The 23,483-nt window shown below is 42.0% G+C and overlaps 1 protein-coding gene across 1 annotated transcript in view; it reads left to right on the top strand.

Moving 5' to 3' along the window:
* The window catches only part of UBLCP1 (ubiquitin like domain containing CTD phosphatase 1), a gene marked incomplete in the record, with an annotated part of 598,821 nt that overhangs the window by 193,553 nt on the left and 381,785 nt on the right, over positions 1–23,483 (top strand). The window contains 1 exon segment of the mRNA XM_044069354.1: positions 10,271–10,308. Within this exon segment, the coding sequence (XP_043925289.1) occupies positions 10,271–10,308 (38 nt within the window).

Below are 23,483 nucleotides of genomic sequence, written 5' to 3'. Positions count from 1 at the left end.
ACATAGTACAGTTTTGTACCTACCATAAATGTAGATGATCGAACAGGATAGCATCTGCAGTCAGGATTACCCTCCTCCTTCCCTCTGTGGTACTCCTAGGGTGTTTACCCTCCTAATAGCTAGCTGTTGGGGAGTCTTTATGGTGTATTTGTTTGTATATATGTACATATATGCTTATTGTTGTGTTTACCTCTATCTATTTGGAAACATTGGCATCTATCCAAATTTTACCCTGCAAGAGGGCTACTGGCATCTGGGGCAAGAAACACTGAGGAAAATGGCGTCGGCTGATGCTTTTATACCCGAAGACCAGCAGAGATGACGTCGGGTGGAGTGCGACATCAGCCGAAGCCGGACCCGGACTTTGGAATCCGGCCGACTGCAGGGCTGCCTGACGACAGGACAACCCACTTGTTATGACTGCAGATGCTATCCAGTTCGGACATCTACATTTATGGTAGGTACAAAACTGTACTTTCTGTCATCTACTTGGGCAGGGACACGAAGCACTGTTGGGACAGAGAGGGTGCTGTAGGTTTTGGCTTGACCACTTGGCTGAGATCTTAACCCTATATCTGTGCCAGTGGGGAGTCTTATTGGGGATCTGTTGAGCGAGAGAACCAGCCCCAGACTGACTGTGATCTCTGTGTGCTCTTAAGGGAAATTGTACTTTACTGTGTGTGTACTTGTCATCATCTCAATATGCATGTCCCTCACTGGCGTTAGTGGTGAGGATTGAGGCTCCTTGATTACTGGGCCAGTGCATGGGTGTCACAGTACTTACTTCACAGAACTAGTATGCTGCCAGTAAAAACTCTGCATAACGTAATAAAATCACAAGGCTACAGATTAGCATGCATTATCACAGATTTGGCCCCTTTTCTCAAAAATGTGAATGATCTTGAAAATGATTTCTTAACCAGAGGATATGAATCATACATGTTACATATGATCCTGGATCCCATTAGAGATTATAAAATTAACAATGTGGAATAGGCCTTTTGGTAGAAATGTACAACGAGGATATCCTAACCCAAAATAAAAGGTAAGGACAGTTGCATTCTAACTTGCACTTGGGATTTCAGTGCACTTAAACCCATTATTGAGGAGAACTGGGCCATCCTCACGGACGATCAGCTTGTAAGGGTTTTAAGAGATCACCCTACTTTTGTATATAAAAATGAGCAGAAGCATATGTAGCTATATGGAAAAGAAAACTAAGGAACACCAGGATGACATGACCACTAAAATCTGTGGGCCACTTAACTGCACTTTCTGTGAATACTTGGAGTGCGACTCATGTGAGTACCCCTATCTTAAAAAGATGGTGAAGTCTTCAGCAAGTGGTAATTGTAATACTGAAAAAGTTGTATAAAGGACCATGTTTAATGACTGCCCTGCATTTTATGTGGGTAAGACTATGAATAAATAGAAAAAGAGGATTTCCAGTCATCTTTCTGATGTCAGACAAATGTCAGAGGAACGCCTTATCCAAAGACTAATTAGAACACCTCAGACATTCTAGTTTTAAATTTATCATTCTGGACTGTGTGGAAATGGATGAGCTTGTAGGAGACATCAATGGTATGTTGGAGAAAAACAAATTATGCTAGCAGTTGAAATTAAATGCATTCAGAAAACCAGGACTTAACTACTGTTGCTCTATTAAGAGTGTATTGCATTTACTTAAGCTGCCACACAGTCTGTAAAGTTTTTTAGGGTATTTTTTGTGGAATATTTTTGCATACTAAAAATATACTAAATGATGTGTAGAATGTGTGTATATATATATATATATATATATATATATATATATATATATATATATATATATATATATATATATATATATATATATATATATATATATATATGTTTAGTTAGTTTAACCTCAGATGTTCTTCGTGTTTCACTGTTGCAGTCATCACATTTGGGTTATCTGCTTGCAGTAGCCCTCAGTCGGCCTGATTATCAAAGTCTTGGGTACTACGTCAGTTGCTGCCTCATCTTCCATGATGTCAGTAGTCAGGGGTATAAAGCATGCAGCCGATGCCATTACATCAGTCTTTCTTGCCGTGCGGTGCTGAAGCAGAAGCAGTTCACAAGTGATGGTCGGCTGATTCCTGAAATTTTCGTTTTCGAGTTTCAGAACCGAAGTTTTCAACTAAAGCTAAGTACTCTGTTGGGGAAACTTTTTCTTGCTCTTTACCAATGTCAGTAAAAGTTAATAATTGCATTTCTTGTGGAAAGCAAATTACCTCATAAAGATTTTCATTCGTACTGTATTCCTTGCCTAGGCCCTGACCACGACATACCTCACCTGTCGGTTTTGTGCCTTATTTAACCAAGGAACTATCCGTCGTCTGTATATTTACGCTTCTAAATAATTTGGTTCTCTGTTCAATTATCCAGATATGTGTTCAGTAAGCCATCCGACTACCGACATTCCGAAGAAATGCAAAGATAAAGACAGACAGGCCGCCTAGGTCCAAAGCTGCCGACGGCGCTTCTCCTAAGCCAGTCACCAGTTCGCCGGTGTTCAGTGAGGTGCTTTCACAGCCACTGATGCCCGCTACTTCAGATTTGCAGGCCTCTACTGAGACCCATTCGGAGTCTGGTATGCCGCGAGATGCTTCAACTGTGAAACCTGCAGATGTCTCTACCTTGGTTGGGTCCGGAGCTGCTGTGCAGGCACTGGCTTCTGAGGGTGTATTCAGGCCCTACTGACTTGCATGTTAAACCGACACCACCTTCTTCTTTAAGGCCTAAAACTCGAACCATGCCTAGAAAACCGACACCCAGACCGGATGCTCAGGCCTCTGTGCCTAAAAAATAAATTGTAAGAGTGGCTGAAGACCTTATTACTTTAATCAGGGGAAGCCAACCCTCCCCTTCTAAGAGACCTAGGACTCAATTTGCTTATGAGTCTTCTGACCAGGATTCTGAAATTTCTTTTTCCTCTGATGGCCAGGATTTACCCTTCTCTACTTTTGAGGATTCTGATGCAGAGGACTCTATTCCCTCTGCTTTCCCTCCAGAAGATTTCTCTTTTGGTGCAACCTTGCATACTCTTAGTTAGCATTTCCGCTGGGAAAGCCAGGATTACTCTGATTCTAAAAAGAGGTTTAGGGATTTCTTACTCCTGCCTCAGCACAGGCCTTTAGCTATCCCTTCTGTACTAGACATTGTTGATGATGCCTTTTCGGAATCTAGTTTGGCCCCTGATTCTTTACCTTCTGCTCCCAGAAAATCTGATGGGTATTACAGGGTTCCTGACTCTCACAAGTTCCTTTTTAAAAATCCTACTGCGGATCCTGAGACCATTTCACAGGGACCCAAGGGCATTAAGGCTACTACTGCCAAAAATCCTACCCCTTCTAATAGAGACTCCAGGGCACAGGACTGATGGGGTAAGAAGATATACACTTCTGCAACCTTGGCCATTAGGGCCTTAAACTGTCAGTTTCACATGTTAAAGTATCAACAACATATTATTGGATTGCTTAAACAGAAAATGATGTTGATTCCTGACTGTGCTGAAAATAAATATTTACAAAACAGTGTAAGAAACTTCTCTGTGTGGAAGATTTTCAGTCAATATATTTCTAGTTAATCACTGTATATTAATCAGATCAGACAATAGTAGTCGAAGCAGCGAACGTAAACTCGTCAAGTCAAAAAGTAATAATAGAAAATATATAATTCTACAGCATTACTAAGTATTCGAAAGTAATCCAAGCAAGGCAGGAAGTCTGTTTCCAGTCGAAAATCCTTTATTAAGTACACAGACAAGCGATCCAAGTAAAACAAAAATAGAATAATAATTTCCTCACAAGCTTTCTAAATATATATATATACTTTTTATCAGGCATGGGGAGTGGTTTATTGTGCTGTAAAACAAAGTGTTATTGGTACACATGTTAAATTCACATCCCTTCCCCCATCAGTGTGACATTCGAGCTGGTCCTGCCCTACCTAGTAGCTGTCATAATAATATATAGCCCTAATGTACTTTAATGGTACGTCTTATTTAACCAAATTGTTAAGTAGATTATTAAGTCTGTGATTTTATACAAGGCAATATACTACATGGCTGGAAATATATCAACCTTAGTTCATTTTGCGATCAAAAATTATATATAAATATATACATATACATTTTGCATGTAAAAATCAGTTTCTATTTTCATAACCTATTGTTAACAAAGATCGCTTTCGTCCTTCTAGACTTCTTCAGGTCTGTGTACAAGAACCCTAAAAACCTATATAATTGTATAATTAGTTAGTATTGTTATTACCATCATTTTGAATAAAGTGGAAAAAAGAGAACCAGAAAAAATATATATATATGTATGATGATGGAAACAAAATATACACTTAAATTTCAAATGATTTAAAATGGTATTTAAAACCAATTTGTAGAAAAAATAAAATACAATTAGTCATGTAAACAATATGGCAATTTTCTAAGTTCCAGTGCACTTTTAATTGAACAGTAGTAGTTTAGTCCAGGCTTTCTAAAAGAGTTCAGCTTTAATTGCCACATGAGTTCATGTTTCTCCAGAATATTCGGGATGTCTCCTTCAAGATCACCCATGTCTATGCGATCCAGGATCTGGAACTTAAAACCTGGGCGTCTTTTATGAAGAGAAAGGTGTTTGGCTAGTGCATTATTTTTACATCCGGAGCAGGATTTAATGCATTTTGCTGAACAGGTTGGAAAACATACTTTGCAATGTGGTTTTGTTTCATTAGAAGCATCTTGCAGGGCTGCTGTCACTGGGTCTACTTAGAAGGCATGCTTGGCTTAAGGAGCAATCTTTGCCAGATCATGTTAAAGCTAAATTGTTTGATGCTCCCTTAAATCAGGACTGCCTTTTTGGCAACAAAGCAGAAGACGTTCTTAAAAAATATGGAGGAAAAAGCTAAATCAATGCAAACTGTTAAGGATTTCCTACAAATACAGCCTCTAAGGTTTAGTAGGCATTGGCCCTCTAAGAATTGGTCCTTTCCTGCTTCTTCCAGGCCTTCTCCGTCCAAACCCAGAACAAGCAGAACTCCCAGGTTTCAGTCCCAGGGTACACACAGGACTAAGCAGTGGGGGGGCTTCCACTTCCAAATAAGGGAGTACTAAGACTCCCCCCTATGGTAAGCTGTCTCAATGACTTAACCTTAAAACTTCCAAGCACTTCTCAACTGTCTGCTCCTTTAGGGGGAAAGATTGCTTTGCAGGCCAAAAACTGGGAACTCATTACCCAGGACAAATGAGTTTTAAATATAGTTTCCCCAAGGATACAGATTTCACTTCCACACGTTACCACCCCAAACGGTTGGCCAGATCTACCCCCAAATCAGTAGACAGAGGCTCAAAAGCTAGTACTCTCTCTCTTAAGCATTAAGGCTATTCAAACTGTACCAGAAGAGGAAAAGGGACAAGTTTTCGACTCAAGACTTTACCTGGTACCCAGAAAAGACAATTCATGGCGTCCTATCCTGGACCTATCCATCTTAAACACTTTTTTGGTGATTCCAAAATTCAAGATGCTAACTCTTCACCAGTTGCTTCCTATGCTAGGCAAAGATGCTTGGTTGGCAACACTGGATCTAAAGGAAGCCTACCTGCACATCCCAATCACTGTCAGTTCTTTGCACTGCCCTTTGGCTTATCTATTGTGCTCAGGGTATTCGCAAAGTGCCTAGCTCCAGTCATTGCTTTTTGCAGGCAAAGAAAAATTTAAATGTATCCATACCTGGATGATTGTCTACACTGCGGTGGTGGTGGTGCTGCGGTAGCATTGTCGCCTCACAGTTAGACGTTGCCCGTTCGATACTCAGAGTGTCTTCTGTGTGGCGACATGCATGAACGGGCATTCCTTCGTTGAAGGTTGTGCGTTAGGCCCAGCAAGCCAGCACGTAAAACTCTACTGCCAATCATTAGCGGACCGGAGTTCTGCTGTGGCGACCCCTAACTGGGAAATGCCGAAAGACACAAACAAATACCTGGACGATTGTCTAATTCAGGCAGAAAGCCAGGACATAGTTTTGAATCATCTGGCATTTGTACAAAGGTGCTCACTTGTCTGGGGTACACCATAAACGAAAAGAAATCTCATCTGGTACTCTGTCAACAAATTATATTCCTGGGAGCAAGCTTGAACACAACTTCCCAGATGGCTTTCCTCACGCCAGAGAAACAAATTCATTTGACAACTTATTTCAAACTAATGGCCACAAAGACCCTGCTTATCTGCAAGGCAAATACTACAAGCCTTGGGGTTCATGGCCTCCCGCATTCTATTAATTCCATATGCAAGACTGCATATGAGGAAACTACAGTGGTATCTAAAAAGCCTATGATGTCAACATTCTCGGGATCTAGAAGCAATGATTCCTATCATACCTTGCCTGCGGTTAGAATTCCTTTGGTGGGCAGAGGCCTGCCACCTAAACAAGGGACTACCATTCACTCTACCCCCTGCCGCCCAAACCCTAACAACAGACGCATCAGACTATGCATAGGGGGCTCACCTGGCAGAGAAGTGCATTCAGGGCAAATGGAGCCCAAGTCAAATGCACCTGCATATCAATCAAAAAGAAATGTTAGCTGTACAGAACCCGCTGACAGCCTTCAAGGATCACATTCTTCCAGGACAGTTAACAGTGGTGTTGTCAGTCTTTACCATTATGTGGTACATAAACAAGCAGGGGGGATACCCATTCCTACCCCCTCTGCAGACTAGCCATGGCCCTGTGGAACACAACCTTTGAGCTACCAAGTGCATCTACAAGCTCAATTCCTGCCAGGAAGACTAAATACACTAGCAGACGAACTAAGCAGAAATCTCATGGACCCACACGAGTGGAAACTGAAACCAAAGACTTCCAACATGTTGATACACAAATGGGGAGGCCCAGATATAGACCTGTTTGCCTCTCCCCAGAACTACCAATTTGACAAATTCTGCAGAAGGACTCCCCACAAACTAGCTTGGAAAGTGGATGCTCTGTCCTTCAGCTGGAAAAATCTATCAGTGTATGCCTTTCCCCCTCTGTCTCTTCTCTCCAAAGTACTACTGAAGATCAAACAGGACAAACCAAGGACAATACTGATTGCACCAGACTGGCCTCGCCAACACTGCTACCCCCTCTTGCGCATTGTGTCACTTCTGGCTCCATGGCACCTGCCTCAGACCCCTACCCTGCTGTCTCAGCAGGACAGCCAGATTCTGCACCCTCCGCTTCAAACCCTGAACCTGGCAGCCTGGCTAATTATCTAATTTGTCCGTTACCATCCCTCAGTAAACAATGTCATTTTGGAGGCAAGGAGGCCTAGTACTAGAAAATCTTGTGCTGAAAAATGGAAAAGATTCTGTGCCTGGAACCAAACTCAAGCGATGGCCACAGCAACGCCCAACTTACCTCAGATTCTCCAATACTTAACTGAGATGCTTCACAAGTGCCTTTCTTTTTCCTCCATCAAAATTCACGCCTCAGCCATTTCAGCTCATTACAACACAGAACCACCCCTCTTCTGTCATCAGCTGCTCAAGCAGTTCCTCAGAGGGGCAAAAAACTTAAGACCACCCAGGAGAGCCCCCACTCCAGCCTGGGACCTTAACTTTTGTATTGGAAAAACTCACTCAGCCTGGGACCTTAACTTTGTATTGAAAAAACTCACTCTTCCTCCTTTTGAGCCGGCTACAAGTGCAGAGTTGAAATTCCTTTCTTGGAAAACAGCCTTCCTTTTAGCAATCACTTCAGCAAGAAGGGTATCTGAATTACAGGCCCTTATGGCAGTAGAGCCTTTCATCATCTTTCATGCGGACAGACTGTCCCTTATCACCAATCCCTCCTTCATGCCCAAGGTGGTTTCCAGTGTGGCTCTTAATTAGTCCATTCATTTGCCAACCTTCTTTCCTAATCCACAGAACAAAGGGGAACGCATACTGCACTCCTTAGATGTGCACAGACAACTGAGATTTTACTTGGACAGGACTAAACCTCAAAGGAAATCTGAACAACTGCTGGTGGCATTTGCTGCAGGGGCAGAGGGGTAGGCTATTTCAAAGCAAACCATTTCTAAATGGATAGGCCTTTGCATTAATTTCTGCTGTAAGCACCATGGCAAACCTATCCCACAGGGGATTAGACCCCATTCAACCAGGGCTGAATCAACCTCCACAGCCTTTCTCAGAGGTGTCCCTACCAGGGACATCCTAGAAGCTGCTACCTGGTGTTCTGTACATACTTTCACCAAGCATTACTACTTGCCCATTTTCTCTAAATCCAGAGCTAGTTTTGCCACTGCAGTCTTGCAGGGCCTTTATAGCTGGTCCTAAGGCTATATAATTTCTTCCTCCCATCCTTAGCTTTGGGAATCTACCCAAATGTGATGACTGCAACAGTGAAACACGAAGAACCATAGTACAGTTGTGTACACTTACCATAAATGTAGTTGTTCTAGTGTATTCACTGTTGCAGTCCTAGTTGCCCTCCCTCCAGCCCCCTGACTTCTTTTGGCTATAATTCTACTCTCCTTTTCTATGCTTAAAAACTTTTTGGTGTATTTGCTTTTGTGCTGGAGGTATACCATTGTGTGTGTGTGTGTATATATATATATATATATATATATATATATATGTATATATATATATATATATATGTGTATATATATATATATATATATGTGTATATATATATATATATATATATGTGTGTGTATATATATATATATATATATATATATATATGTGTGTGTATATATAAATATATATATATATATAAATATATATATATTTAATTGCTTCCCATTAGGGGGGCACCTGACATCTGGGGCAAGAAAAACTAATGTAATGGCATCGGCTGCATGCTTTATACCCCTGACTACCTGACGTCACGGAAGATGATACATCAACCGATGCGGGACCCAAGACTTTGATAATCAGGCCGACTGAGGGCTACTGCAAGCAGATAACCCAAATGTGATGACTGCAACAGTGAATACACTCGAACATCTACATTTATGTAAGTGTACGCAACTGTACTTTCTGCTTTGATTAAATCTAAACTTCAAATTCAAAACACAGTTTTTTTTTCATGCCACTGTTACCCTGTAGTATTGGTATAATTTGCTCGTTTACCATACTGGTGGACACTTGTGCACACACCTGCACACTTTTATACATTACTTTGTGTAGTTTTTCTATGAGTTTTCATTGTATAAACATGTTTTGTGGCTGTAAACATGAAAATTGTCTCGACAGTTTTTTTTTTTTTTTTATTTTGCAAAGCACTGACATTTTTTCTGAGCTGTTAATAATTTTTTTTGCACACTAATACACTTGGATGGATATTTACTAGATATTTTTAGACAGATGTATTTTTATATTTATAGTGTTGTAGTTTGATTATGTTTATGGTTGGATAGCTAACTGATTTTTCTTGATTTTAGTTGTCACAGACCTGATGAAGGCTTTATTGCGTTAAGTTAGTCAGTAGCAACTGTAGTTAAGACTTTTTATATACATCTTTTTTATGTATATGTTGTACTTTTCTTAATACCTGATCTTGGATTGTAGGTTGCAAATAGGTAGTGTTTTCCTTAACTAGGATTCAGTTCGATCTATCAGTAGTAGTTTGTGGGGGTTGGTACTTGCTGTTTTAAAATGCCCTTTTACAGCCCTGTTTATATTGTTTGCCATGAAAAAAGGCTGGTTTAAAATTAAACAATACATATATTTTCCATACCTACTTCCAAGAATATCAAAGCTGATATGTTTAACATTTTAAAATATTTCTCATTTTTTGTTACTGAGGATCAATTGTCTGTAATGAATAAAGGCTTGTTGCTTTGGAGCACTACTTTGGTTTCAGTTTTGGAAATTATTGCGACTGAGCTCATCAACCATGTTTTAAGACCACTAGTTTCTCTGTTTATTTTTTCCTCAACACTCATGGTAGTGAAGTTGGAACTAGACAGATTCCTGTGCTGCTTCATTTTTTTACTACATTTTTTAAGCTAACATCTAGAATGCAACCTGATTGAAGTACTTTGTAGTAGAGAAACAAAAATGTGAGCTGCACGTTTACTGCATTTGTTGGTTTTATACAGATTATTTTAGAATATACAATTTTGCAGTCAAACAAGAACTTTTATGTGCTGTGAGTTAGTAATTTACTTTGACATACTGCTTTGTGATTTAACATTATCAAAATCCTTACAAAACTGCCATCAAGTAAACTTTCTCATTAAGATTTCATGTTGTTTCAGCTGCCACCAGTATGAAGTGGATTGAAGCTAAAATGAAAGTAAGTTTTGCTGCTCTGCATTGCGATCATTAGCTTACTATGCAACAGTGACTTCAACAAGATGGTATTTGTCATAAAAAACTGTATTCATGTTTTAGTATTGTTCTTCTGGATAAAATAAATAAATGAGCTATTGAGGAGCAGACAGATATTTTATTCATAAGGTTGTTGCTCTTGATATGTCTTAGCAGATGCAGTATGGAAGGTGTCAACTGTAGCAGTTGGGTGTATAAACTTTTTTCTGGACAAGCGACTTTCTTTTCTTTTAAAGACTTAATGATTTACATTTCTCTAGTTGCAGCTCTGTACTGTTTGCTAGAACTACACCTTGGTGCCCAGTGCTATCTCTGTGAAATGCTTATTTATTACTTTTTGTTGATAAAAGGTCTCGGATGAGTAGGAATATATCAGGGAGACTCAAACCAGTTTCCAGAGTGATAGTGCACTGCTAATAGTAATGGCTCTGGATCATGTTTAAAGAAGGTCCTTGTGGATTTCAAACACTTGTATGGTTAACAAATATCTTTCAGTCTTGCCAAGTGGATTTGATTACTTAAGTGGTTAATAAAAATCCATCCATTGCTTTAACTCTTATGGAGCCATGGTGATGCTATAGCCTGTCTCTGAAGCCAGTGGATGCTAAACTTTGAAGCTTGGTCTGAACATGGTCTTGGTCTGTCACAGAATGTACACATCCACTTAACATGTATATTACATGCACACCTATAGGCAATTTGGAAGACTGTCTGTCACCCAGGATGGTAAACTGCTCTGTCTCTGACTCATATCAGTCATGACCTAGACCACAGTGATGGACATTTTGGCAAATCCAATCAACCAGCATTTTTTTTTTTTTGAATGAGAGGAAAGAAGGAAGTGGAATATCTGGAGAAAATCTACAGAGATGTTGTTGTATCTTTCGGCTGTTCCCGGTTAGGGGTCGCCACAGCAGAACTCCGGTCCGCTAATGATTGACAGTAGATTTTTACGTACTGAGTTGCCAGCTCTGACGCACAACCTTCAACAAAGGTATGTCCATTCACGCATGTCTCCACACAGAAGACGCTTTAGCTGAGAATCGAACAGGACAACGTCTTACTGTGAGGCGACAACGCTACCGCAGTACCAGAAAATCCACAGAGATGTGAGGAGGAATATGCATACTCCAAGTAGGTAATGACCAGAGGTCAAGATTTTTGAACCCTGTACTCTGGAGCTAAGATGCAAAGAATTTAACCACTGAGCTAATGGACATGGTGTGAATATAAATTTCTGTAAATATCCAGGTTTGGGTGTGCCTGCCTTAAATACTTTTGGCCGAGTTTAAGTTGGACAGAATTTTTTCCCCAAAATAAATGAATGAAAATGCCAAAAGTTTGTTTATCTGAATAATGCTGTCAGGAAAAACACAGATGAAATACTAGAAGAGTTTGTTCGGTTCCTGGTGGACCATATGTGACAGAAAACACTAGTAACAGACTAGGGCTACAGTAGTTTGGACAGTACTGTACTTGAGGCTAAGGTGCCAGTCTGTTAAAAGGCAGCTGTATGAAACAAAAGAAGGCTACAGATAAAGGGGACTAACTGTGGTAGATGCTTTTCTGACGCATTGTTTTAGTAATTAAGAGGATTGTATAAGATGTTACTACTATCTATCTTAGAGCAGTAGAATTTCAGTTTTTGGAACAGTGGTGTGGAATTCCTCTTCTTAATGCTCCGTTTCACATTGTCACATTTTCTTGCATTCTTGAGATTACATGCTTATAGTCAGGGAATCTGAGTGCCTCTTACCAACACTTTTTTTTTTTTTTTTTTTGCTATTACCTGTTGAGTTTTGGAGAAAACACTCAAACCTACACTCTGTTTCTTTACTGACATTGCCATAGTTTGGATCCTGACCATAATGGTCTTAATAAGAAAGATCCTACTTTCCAGGGTATAGCATCTACTGCTAATCCTGTTTCAAGGGAGTTTGGGGAGTGTAGATGTCCCACTGTCAGAGCTACTTCAAGGAATGTATGATCTTTTTTCTGAATTTCTGTGATGGGGAATCATGATTCTTGTCTCTGTGACAGATGAGATATCCCCTTTCTGTAGCCCCTCTCCTGATGGTCCTTCCTTTGGCGACATGCTTAAAATGTCTTCTGTGGACTGGCTGTCTCTCATTTGTCTTTTGTTTAGAAGAGGTTTAGGGTTTAGCTATTACTTAAAAAAAAGTATGATTTACTATAATAACTTCCGTATATGTGTAGAAATTTAGTATGTGGTATTCTAGCTTCTAAGAAAGATTATAACTTCTGTAAGCCCCAAAAAACATGGAGTGATACTAAGCTTCCTAGAGCAGATTCCTCTTCAGTCTCTCTGGTCCCAAAGATTTCAATTTCTTCCACTATGCCGCTAGATAAGTAGTCTACAGCTTTTGACATGGCGAGCAAAAGACTATTTTCATGTGTTGCTCTGAACAATAGAACTGTGAATTATATTTTATCTTTTCAGAGACTGGGATGTGAAGGAGCTGGCACAACTCTCTGATTTTGGAATAAAATGATCACTAAAAGAACTTTTAATGTTCTTTTAGTGGACACTTTTGTATTGCCCACTGTAAGTTGAGGAGTGCTGTTGCTGGTGTAGCACTGCCTGAGTTATGCCTGTCTGCGATGGCATAATATTGAGGCTTATGCTTTTCTTATTTAAGGAATAAGTATGCCAGGATGATGATCTTCATGTTTCACAGTTGCAGTCATCACATTTGGGTTATCTGCCTGCAGGTAGCCCTCAGCCAGCCTGAATATCAGAGTCTTTGGATTTCTGCATTGGATGCTATCGCTTCTTCCATGACGTCAGGATGTCAGGGGTGTAAAACATGCATCTGCCATTACATCAGTCTTTCTTACCGTGCGGTGCCTGAAGCAGAAGCAGTTCGCATCGGCCGACTCCTTAAATTTTCGTTTTCGAGTTTGACCAGAAGTCTTCAAAAAGATAAGTACCCCATTGGGGATCCTTTTTTCTTGTTCTAACTGATGTCAGAAAAAAATTAACAATGGTCTTGCCTGTGGAAAGCAAATACCTCATAGAGATTTTCATACTTACTGCGTCACCTGTTTTGGCCCAGACCACATCCCTCGCTATCGGTTTTGTGCCTTGTTCAATGCCCGAACTATTTGTCATTGGGCTATTTTTGTAGCTAACTACTTTCGTTCTTGATCTCCGTACTCCAAAATGGCTTCGTTAAGCCATCCGACTACCAAATCTTCCGAAAAAATGTAAGGATAAAGAGAGAGATCGCATAGGTCCAAAACTGCCGACGACGCTTCCGTTAAGCTAGTCGCCACTCTGCTGGTACTCAGGTGCTTTCGCATCCCCTGATACTACAGATTCACAGGCCTCTACTGAGACCCATTCGGAGTCGGGTATGCCGCGAGATGCTTCTTCGACTGTGTAACCTGCAGATGTCTCTATCTTGGATGGGTCTGGAGCCACTGTGCAGGTACCGGCTTCTGAGGGTGTATTCAGGCCTACCGACTTTCATATTAAACCGACGACTTCGATTCAAGCTAGAAATACCGAATTCCTCAGGCCTAAAGCAGGCACTAGGCCTAGAAAACTGATGACCAAACCACATACTCAGGCCCATATGCCTCACCAAACAAATGATTAGAATGGCTGAAGACCTTATTACCTTAATTAGGGGAAGCCAGCCTTCCCCGTCTAAGAGACCTAGAACTGATTTTCTTCCTGATTCTTATGATCAGGAATCTGATATCTCTGTTCCTTCTGACTACCAGTATTTACCCTTATCTACTTTTGAGGATTCTAATGCAGAGGATTTCATTCCCTCTGCTTCCCCTCCAGAAGATTTTTCTTTTGGTGAAACCTTGCATACCCTTAGGGAGCATTTCTGCTGAGAAAGCCAGGACTTTTCTGAGTCCAAAAAGAGACCTAGGGAATTTTTACTCCTGTCTCAACACAGGCCTCTAGCTATCCCTCCTGTTCTGGAGATTGTAGATGATGTTTTCTTGGAATCCAGCCTTACCCCAGACACTTTGCCTCCAGCTCCCAGGAAACCTGACAGGTACTGCAGAGTACCTGACTCTCTCAAATTCCTTTTCAAGAATTCCACTGCGGATCTAGAGACCATTTCCCAAGGGCCAAAAGGCATTAAGGCTACTACTGCCAAAAATCCTACCCCTTCTGATAGGGACTCTAGAGCTTTAGACAGATGGGGTAAGAAGGCATACACTTTACTTTGGCCATTAGGGCTTTAAATTGCCAGTTTCATATGTTAAAGTGTCAGCAACATATTATGGGACTACTTAAACAGAAAATGATGTTGATTCCTGACTGTGCTGAACACAAAGATTTGCAAGAGTTAATGCATTCTGCCTAACAAGTTGGTAATCATACTTTGCATTGTGGTTTTGATGCTTTAGAAGCATCTTGCAGGGCTGCTGTCAATGGGTCTGTACTTAGAAGACATGCTTGGCTTAAGGAACAGAATTTGCCAGATCGTGTCAAAGCTAAATTACTGGATGCACCCTTAAACTAAGACCGCCTTTTTGGCAACAAAGCAGAAGTCCTCAAAAGGATGGAGGAAAAAGGTAAATCTATACAAACTGTTAAAAGATTTCTTACAAGTACAGCCTCCTAGATTCAGTAGGCATTGGCCTTCAAAGAACTGGTCTTTTCCAGTCCCTTCCAGGCCCTCTCAGTCCAAACCCAGGGGCAGCAGACCACCAAGACTTCAGTCTCAGGCTATGCACAGATCTAAGCTGTGGGGGGCTCCCACTTCCAAAGCAAGGAGTAGTAAGCCACCCCCCTATGGAAAAATGGCACAATGACTTATCCTTAACTCTTCCAAACCCTGCTCAACTACTTGCTTCTTAGGAGGAAAGCTCGCCTTGCATGCAAAAAACTGGGAACTCATTACCCAGGACAAATGGGTTTTAAACAGTTTCCCTAGGATACAGATTGCACTTCCACTCACTGCCATCCCCAAGTGAATGACCAGACCTCCCCCCAAATCAGTGGGCAGAGGCCCAAAAACAAGTGCTCTCTCTCCTCAGTATCAGGGCTGTTCAGCCTGTCCAAGCAGAACAAAGGGGACAAGGTTTTTATTCGAGACATTTCCTGGTTCCCAGAAAAGAAAACTCCTGGCGTCCTATCCTGGACCTGTATATTCTCAACACCTTTTCTGGTGGTTCTAAAATTCAAAATGGTAACTCTTCAATAGCTTCTTCCTATGCTAGCCAAGGATGCCGGGCTGGCAACCCTAGACTTGAAAGAAGCTTACATGCGCATCCCAATAAGGGAATCCTGCAGACAATACCTATGTTTCAGGGCGGGCTCCATGCACTATCATTTCTCTGCACTTCCCTTTGGCTTATCTACTGCGCCCAGGGTATTCATAAAGTGCCTAGCTCCAGCCATTGCATTTTGCAGGCAGAGAAATATTCAGATTAACCCATACTTGGACGATTGCCTGATTCAGACAGAAAGTCCAGACTTGCTATTACAGCACCTGGCATTTGTAAAGAGACTTCTAACCTCACTGGGGTACACCATCAACAAGAAGAAATCACACCTAGTACCCTGCCAACCGATTGTATTCCTGGGAGCAAGCTTGAACACAACTTCCCAGATGGCATTCCTCACTCCAGAGAAACAAGTTTATTTGACAACCTACTGGCCACAAAAACCCAGCTATCTGCAAGGAAAATCCTGCAAACCCTGGGGTTCATGGCCTCTTGCATTCTGTTAATTCCATATGCAAGACTGCATATGAGGAAACTTCAATGGTATCTAAAAAGTCTATGGTGTCAACATTCTCAGGACCTGGAAACAATGATTCCTATCATTCCTTGTCTAAGGGCAGAGTTCCTTTGGTGGGCAGAGGCCTGCTACCACAACAAGGGACTCCCTTTCACTCTACCCCCTGCCGCCCAAACCCTAACAGACACATCAGACTATGCATGGGGGATCACATGGCAGGTCAGTGCATTCAGGGCAATTGGAACCCAAAACAGATGCACCTACGTATCAGTCAGAAAGAAATGTTAGCTGTACAGAATGCTCTGACAGCCTTCAAAGACCTTATTCTTCCAGGACAACTGTTGGTAAAGACAGACAACACCACATTATGTGGTACATAAACAAGCAGGGCGGAACCCATTCCTACCCACTCTGCAGACTAGTCATGGCTCTTTGGAACACAGCCTTGAACTACCAAGTGAACCTGCAAGCTCAATTCCTGCCAGGCAAACTAAATTCACTAGCAGACGACTTGAGCAGAAATCTCATAGACCCGCACGAATGGAAACTGGAACCCAAAATATTCAAGCTCTTGAGGAACAAATGAGGGATACCAGAGGTAGACCTGTTTGCCTCCCCTCAGAACTACCAATTGAACAAATTCTGCACCAGAACTCCCCACAATCCAGCTTGGAAAGTGGATGTCCTGTCCTTTACCTGGGAAAGCCTCTCAATTTATGCCTTTCCCCCTCTGCCTCTCCTCTCGAAGGTTCTACTAAAGATCAAACAGGACAAGCCAAGGACAGTACTGATTGCCCCAGACTGGCCACGCCAGCAGTGGTATCCCCTTTGTGCGCAGTCTGACAGTGCTACAACCATGGCACCTGCCTCAGACCCCTTCCCTGCTGTCCCAGCAAGCGGGCCAGATTCTGCACCCTCAGCTTCAAACCCTGAGCCTTGCAGCCTGGTTAATTCCCTGAGCTCACCCCTAGCAACCCTCAGTAAGCAGGTACTGGATGTCATTCCTGAGGCAAGGAGGGCCTAGTACTAGAAAACCCTATTCAGAAAAGTGGAAAAGATACTGGTCCTGGAGCCAGGCTCAGTGGAGGGTTACCCCATATTCTAGATTATTTGACAGAAATGTTCCACAAGTCCTATCTTTCTCTTCAGTTAAGATTCATGCCTCTGCCATTTCAGCACATTATAATACTGACCCCTCCCCTCTTGTCTCATCCCCTGCTAAAACAATTCCTTAGAGGGGCCAAAAATTTAAGACCCCCCAGGAGAGCTCCCACTCCAACCTGGGACCTTAACTTTGTATTGGAAAAACTCACTCTCCCCCCCTTTGAATCAGCTGCTACAGCAGAGTTGAAATTCCTTTCTTGGAAAACAGCCTTACTTCCAGGCATCACTTCAGCAAGAAGAGTGTCTGAACTGCAGACCCTCATGGCAGTGGAACCCTTCATCATCTTCCATGCGGACAGAGTTTCCCTCAGTACTAATCCATCCTTTATGCCCAAGGTGGTGTCTAGTGTGGCTCTAAACCAGTCCATTCATTTGCCTACTTTTTTTCCTAATCCTCAAAATAAGGGGGAAAGGATACTGCATTCTCTGGATGTGCACAGACAGCTTAGATTCTATTTGGACAGAACTAAGCCTCTCAGAAAATCTGACCTGCTGCTAGTTAGTTTTGCTGCAGAGGCAGAGGGGAAGGCCATTTCAAAGCAAACCATTTCAAAATGGCCAATTGCATCCATTTCTGTTACAAACACCATGAAAAACCTACCACACAGGGAATAAGATCACATTCCACCAGGGCTGCCTCTACCTCTACAGCATTTCTTAGAGGAGTCCCTACCAGGGACATCCTGGAAGCTGCTACCTGGAGTTCTGTACATACTTTCACCAAGCATTACCACCTGCCTATCTTTTCTAAATCCAGAGCTGGATTCGCCACAGCAGTCTTACAGGGCCTGATAGCTAGCCCCAATGCTCTTTAACTGCCTCCACCCTTCCTTAGCTTTGGGAATCAACCCAAATGTGATTACTGCAACAGTGAAACACGAAGAACAGAGAGATGTGTACATTTACCATAAATGTAGATGGTCATGTGTATTCACTGTTGCAGTCCTGGTTACCCTCCCTCCAGCCCCCTGACTTCTCTTGGCTCTACCGTTACTTCTTATTTGGAATATAGTATATCACGTGTATTTGCTTTTTGCTGGGGGTGGTCCATACCATATAATTACTTCCTATTGTGGGGGCACCTGACATCTGGGGCAAGAAAAACTGATGTAATGGCGTCGGCTGCATGTTTTATACCCCTGACGACCTGACGTCATGGAAGAAGCGACAGCATCTGACGCAGAAATCAGAAGACTCTGGTATTCGGGCTGGCTGAGGGCTACCTGCAGGCAGATAACCCAAATGTGATGACTGCAACAGTGACTACACTCAAACATCTACATTTATGATAAGTGTATAGAACTGTACTTTCTGGATGGTCCTTTTTGTTTTAGAAAGACATCTGAGGACTTAGTGGATGAGTAACAAAATATGTAAGTAGGTAACTCTGCCCCCCCCCCCGTCCGTGCCGTCTTTGTCTCATTTTAGAAGGGCCTTTTAGCATCAAGGAGTCCTGCTGTGTTTGGATTCCCCTGTTTAGTTTCCTAGTACGTGTACTTTACAAGGGATGCCACAACAGTCCTGAGTATTTCTTGGACTACTCAACTGAATTTGCTCCAGGTTGGAGGAACAACACAGAGGAGCAGTTGATACTGGATGTGGTTTCGTACAGCCATGCCTTAGAGCTTTTAGGTTATTTCCTGTAAAGAACTTCCATAGGGGATTGTTTTTGCATAGCTTCTGGAGCATGCTTAGTGTCCACTAAAACTGTTGAGCTGCTCTTCCTCAAAAAAAGAGATATTTTTTATTTATTTATTTATTTATTTTACATTTGTTAACCGGGCTAGTCTAGCTGAATATATATCCATTTTCAGTAGAGGCCCGGGGAGAAAAGCTCCACACAGATATACAAATATGTAAAAATATTGTTACATATTAATTAGGATTAATAAACCAAATAAAACAGGTAGTTATAACATATCAGAGATCAAAAACACTTAAGAAAAGTACAGTGAACATAATATAGCTTAAGAAAGCTAAAACAGATATAATACAGTAATTATTATGTACAATAGTTCACATCAGGTTAAAGGATTTAAGCAATAAGTTGATTAGAGTTTAAATAGTGTCAGTCTTAATTACAAAACTAAGTATTTAAATGTTTGGAAGTATGGTTAGAAGAGGAAGAAACAGGGGTAAAAGGCAGTTGTTAGTCAGGGTTACTACAAGGGCATAGCCAGTGCCTTTGGAGGTATTTTTTTAGTTTTTGTTTAAAGAGTGGCAAGGATGTAATTAGTGTTAGTTCATTGGGTAGCAGTTTCCAGTTTTTTCCTGCTGTGTTAGTAAACAGAGAGTCACCAGCTGTATTATTAGACTTAGTTAAGCTTGCAAGGAGTTTGCTAGAAGAGCGTAAGGAGTTCAGATTATTATATGGGATTAAGAGTTTTGAGAGTATAGGGGTATTACTGGGTTGGTAAAATATTTTGTGGGCAATTGTGAGTTGGGGGATTATCAGATGGTTTTGGAATTCCAGCCAGTCTAGTTGCCTAAGATTAGAACAGTGATGAGTTCTGAAGGGATTGCCAGTAGCGAATTTGGCAGTATTATTGTAGGAAGTTGCTAATTTGTTGAGGTTAGTTTTCTTAAGGTTGGTAAATATAGGTGAGGCATACAGAAGAGTTGAGATTAGATGGGAGTGAGCGATCTTGGCTCTGACTGTTGAGGTTAAGAAAGGCTTTATTCTATATAAGGATCCTATTTTTCTGTTGACTATTTTAATGGTGTTGTTTATATGGTGATCAAATGAGAGATTTTTGTCAATGGTTATTCCTAAAAGTTTGGTGGTAGAGTCAGGGAAAATGACAGTGCCATTATTTGAAGAGATTGAGAAGTCTAGGGGGGTGGACCTAGTAGTGGGTGTGAAGAGAAGGAGTTTTGTTTTTTTGGCATTAAGAAGGAGGCAACGTTTGGTAAACCATGTTTCTACAGTATTAAAAACATTTTGAGTAAGAGAGTATAGTTCAGTTGGAGAGGTTGCTGAGCATATTAGTGTTGAGTCATCTGCATATGGAATACAGGTGGCTTGAGGAATTGCTACATGGAGATCATTAATAAATAAGGAGAAAAGAAGTGGTCCAAGAATGGAGCCCTGAGGGACCCCGATGGTGACAGGTAAAAAGGAAGAAATTTGATTTTCCCAGAGAACTGCCTGTTGCCTATTGCTGAGGTATGACCTAAACCATTTAATGGCCAGAGAATCAAAGGAAAGAGATTCAAGAATATTAGTTAGGAGGGTATGGATGTTCTTCATCTCACATTGCTGCAGTCCTTACACTTGGGGTAGTCCGCTGTCCTCGGTCGGCCCGAATATCAAAGTATAAGGCTGACGTCGGTCAAGGCGCATTTGACTGACATCAGGACGTCAGGGTACAAATGCGCATGACCGACGTCATATCCTCAGTCTTTTTTGCCGCATGGTCCGATGCAGAAGCAGCATTGCAAGTGCCGGTTGGCGTTCTGAGATTTTTCGATTTCGAAGTTTCAGACCGAGTTCAAAGTTGACTAAGTACCCCGTTGGGGAATATTTTAGTTTTTTCTTGCCTCAGTGATTTACCGGATGTCAGAAAAAGTCAATAATTGCATTTCTTGTGGGAAACAGATACCGCATAGAGATTATCATACTTTGTGTATTCCTTGCTTAGGGCCTGAGCACGACGTTGTTGGCTGTCGCTCTTGTGCTAGATTTAATAAACGCACTATAAAGAGAAGGTTGGATTGTGCAAGGTTAGTCTTTGGGAAGCGGTGTAATTATAAAATGCCGCCGGATGCTCCGCCCGCTTCTTCGAAGAAGCGCAAGGACAAGGCAGTTAAGCCTAGGCTAGAAGAACCTGTACCGGACGCCGGTTCTTTAGAGGTGTCGGTGGAGCCGGTGGCTTCTTTGTGTTCCCAGGGTGAGACCTTATTATTGCAAGATGTGGCCTCTCAGGAGGCAAGTCAGGCTGAGGGGCTTCTCAGGTTACTATACTCCCTCCCTTCCTAGGGTGGCTAGGCCCTCTCCTTCTGTTTCAAAGGCTTCTCCCAGGGGCAGGCCAGGTTTGGCTTCAGTTGGTGTTACCCCTAGCTCTTCAGGTACTGTGCCCAAGAAGCATATGCTTAAAATGGCAGAAGATTTGATTACTTTAATTAGGGTTCTATGCCCCTCCTGATAAGAGACCTAGGTTGGAGCCTGAGTTGGGGGTTTTGAGCAGGCTTCGGATGTTTCAGAGTCTCCGGCTGAAGACTTGCAGGAGTACTCTCCTTATTCTGATTCTGATGTGGATGATTCTACTCCTTCTGCTTCTCCTCCTGAGGATTTTTCTTTTCAGAAACTCTTCATTCCATGAGGGAGCATTTTAAGTGGGAAGGTCAGGACTTCTCTGATTCCAGGAAAAGGCTTAGGGAAGTTTTGTTTTTACCCCAGCATAGGCCTTTGGCTATACCTCCTGTTTTGGATGTAGTAGAAGATGTTTTTACAGAGGCTTCTCTTAATCCTGATTCTTTGCCTCCTGCTCCTGTTAAGCCGGATAGGTATTACAGGGTGCCTGAAGCTCATAAGTATCTTTTAAGAGTCCTAGGGCTGACCCAGAAACTGTTAGTCAGGGGCCTAAAGGTGTTAAGGCTTCTGTTGTTAAGAATCCGGTTCCTGCAGACAAAGAGGCTAGGGCCTTGGATAGATGGGGAAAGAAAGTTTATACTTCTTCCACTCTTGCTATGAGGGCTTTAAATTGCCAGTTTCACATGTTGAAATACCAGAACTATCTCCTTTCACAACTAAAGTCTAAGGTTGATGCTCTGGCAGTAGGTATTGATTGTAAAGAGTTGCAAGATTTAGTGCATGTTTCTGAACAGGTGGGTAAGCATTCTTTGCAATGTGGTTTTGATGCTGTACAGGCCTCGCCTAGGGTGGCTGCCACTGGGTCAGTTCTTCAGGCACGCCTGGCTAAGGGATCAAAATTTGTCTGAACATGTTAAAACAAGGATTTTAGATGCTCCTTTACAATCTGATGTGTTGTTTGGTCCTCCTGTTGAGGCAGTTTTAAAGAAAATGGAAGACAAGGCTAAGTCTATGCAGACTGTTAAAGATTTTGCAGGTCCAGCCTCCAAAGTTTAGTAGAAATTGGCCTACTAAGGGGTGGACGATCCTTCTTATGATTCCCAGTCTAGGGGTAGATCTAGACGTGGTAGGGCAGAGCTCAGGGCTCTTTCAGGCCTAGAACAGGGAGTTCTCCTGCACAGTCTTCGGTGAGGGCAGGGGTCAGTCCTTTCGTAAACAGACCCAATGACCTCCTTTTCAGCTGCCAGAGCCTTCTCGCCTGGCAGCACCTTTGGGAGGAAGGTTGGCACTTTTCAAAGAAAATTGGAGTTTAATTACCCAAGACAGATGGGTATTGGATATCATACACCACGGTTACAGGTTTTATTTCCATACCTTGCCTCCTTTCAAAGGCATGCCAGACATTCCTCCTCAACAAAGAATAGAGGCTCACAAGCAAGTTTCTCTGTTACTCCAAATAGGGGCCATACAGCCGGTCCCTATGCCAGAAGTGGGCCTAGGATTTTATTCTCGCCTGTTCCTAGTACCAAAGAAGGGGAACACGTGGAGACCAATTTTGGATTTACCTACCCTCAACACTTATCTGGACATTCCCAAGTTCAAAATGTTGACGTTACAGCAGCTTTTACCTCTGCTGGGCAAAGATCATTGGATGGTAACTTTGGATCTCAAGGAGGCTTACCTTCATGTTCCTATCAGACTAAGTTGCAGGAAGTATCTGCTTTCGAGCTGGGACTTCTCACTATCAGTTCTCTGCATTGCCCTTTGGCTTATCTACTGCCCAGAGTATTCACGAAAGTTCTGGCTCCAGTGATAGCTTTCTTCAGGCTAAAAGGAATACAGATCTATCCTTATTTGGACGACTGCCTGATTCTGGCTCAAGGAAGGGAAGAGCTTCTTCATCATTTGGAATATGTGATAGCAGTGCTAAGATGCCTGGGGTATTCTGTGAACGAAATAAAGTCCAGTCTAGTACCCTCTCAGGACATGTGCTTTCTGGGTGTGAGACTGAATACAGCATCCCAGATGGCCTTTTTAACCCCGGACAAACAAAAGAGTCTATCCCTTTACTTCAGTCAAATATCTCATCAGTCCGTGCTGACTGCAAGGACAGTCCTTCAAGCATTAGGGTTCATGGCATCTTGTATTCTGGTGCTTCCCAATGCCAAACTGCATATGAGGAAGCTACAATGGTATCTCAAAAATGTAT

The sequence above is a fragment of the Protopterus annectens genome, chromosome 4.part0, assembly GCF_019279795.1.
Source record: "Protopterus annectens isolate FY-2018-M chromosome 4.part0, PAN1.0, whole genome shotgun sequence".
In the NCBI taxonomy this organism is placed as follows: Eukaryota; Metazoa; Chordata; order Ceratodontiformes; family Protopteridae; genus Protopterus; species Protopterus annectens.
The sequence above is the reverse complement of the archived record's forward strand: the minus strand, read 5'-3'. Positions and strand labels throughout refer to the sequence as shown.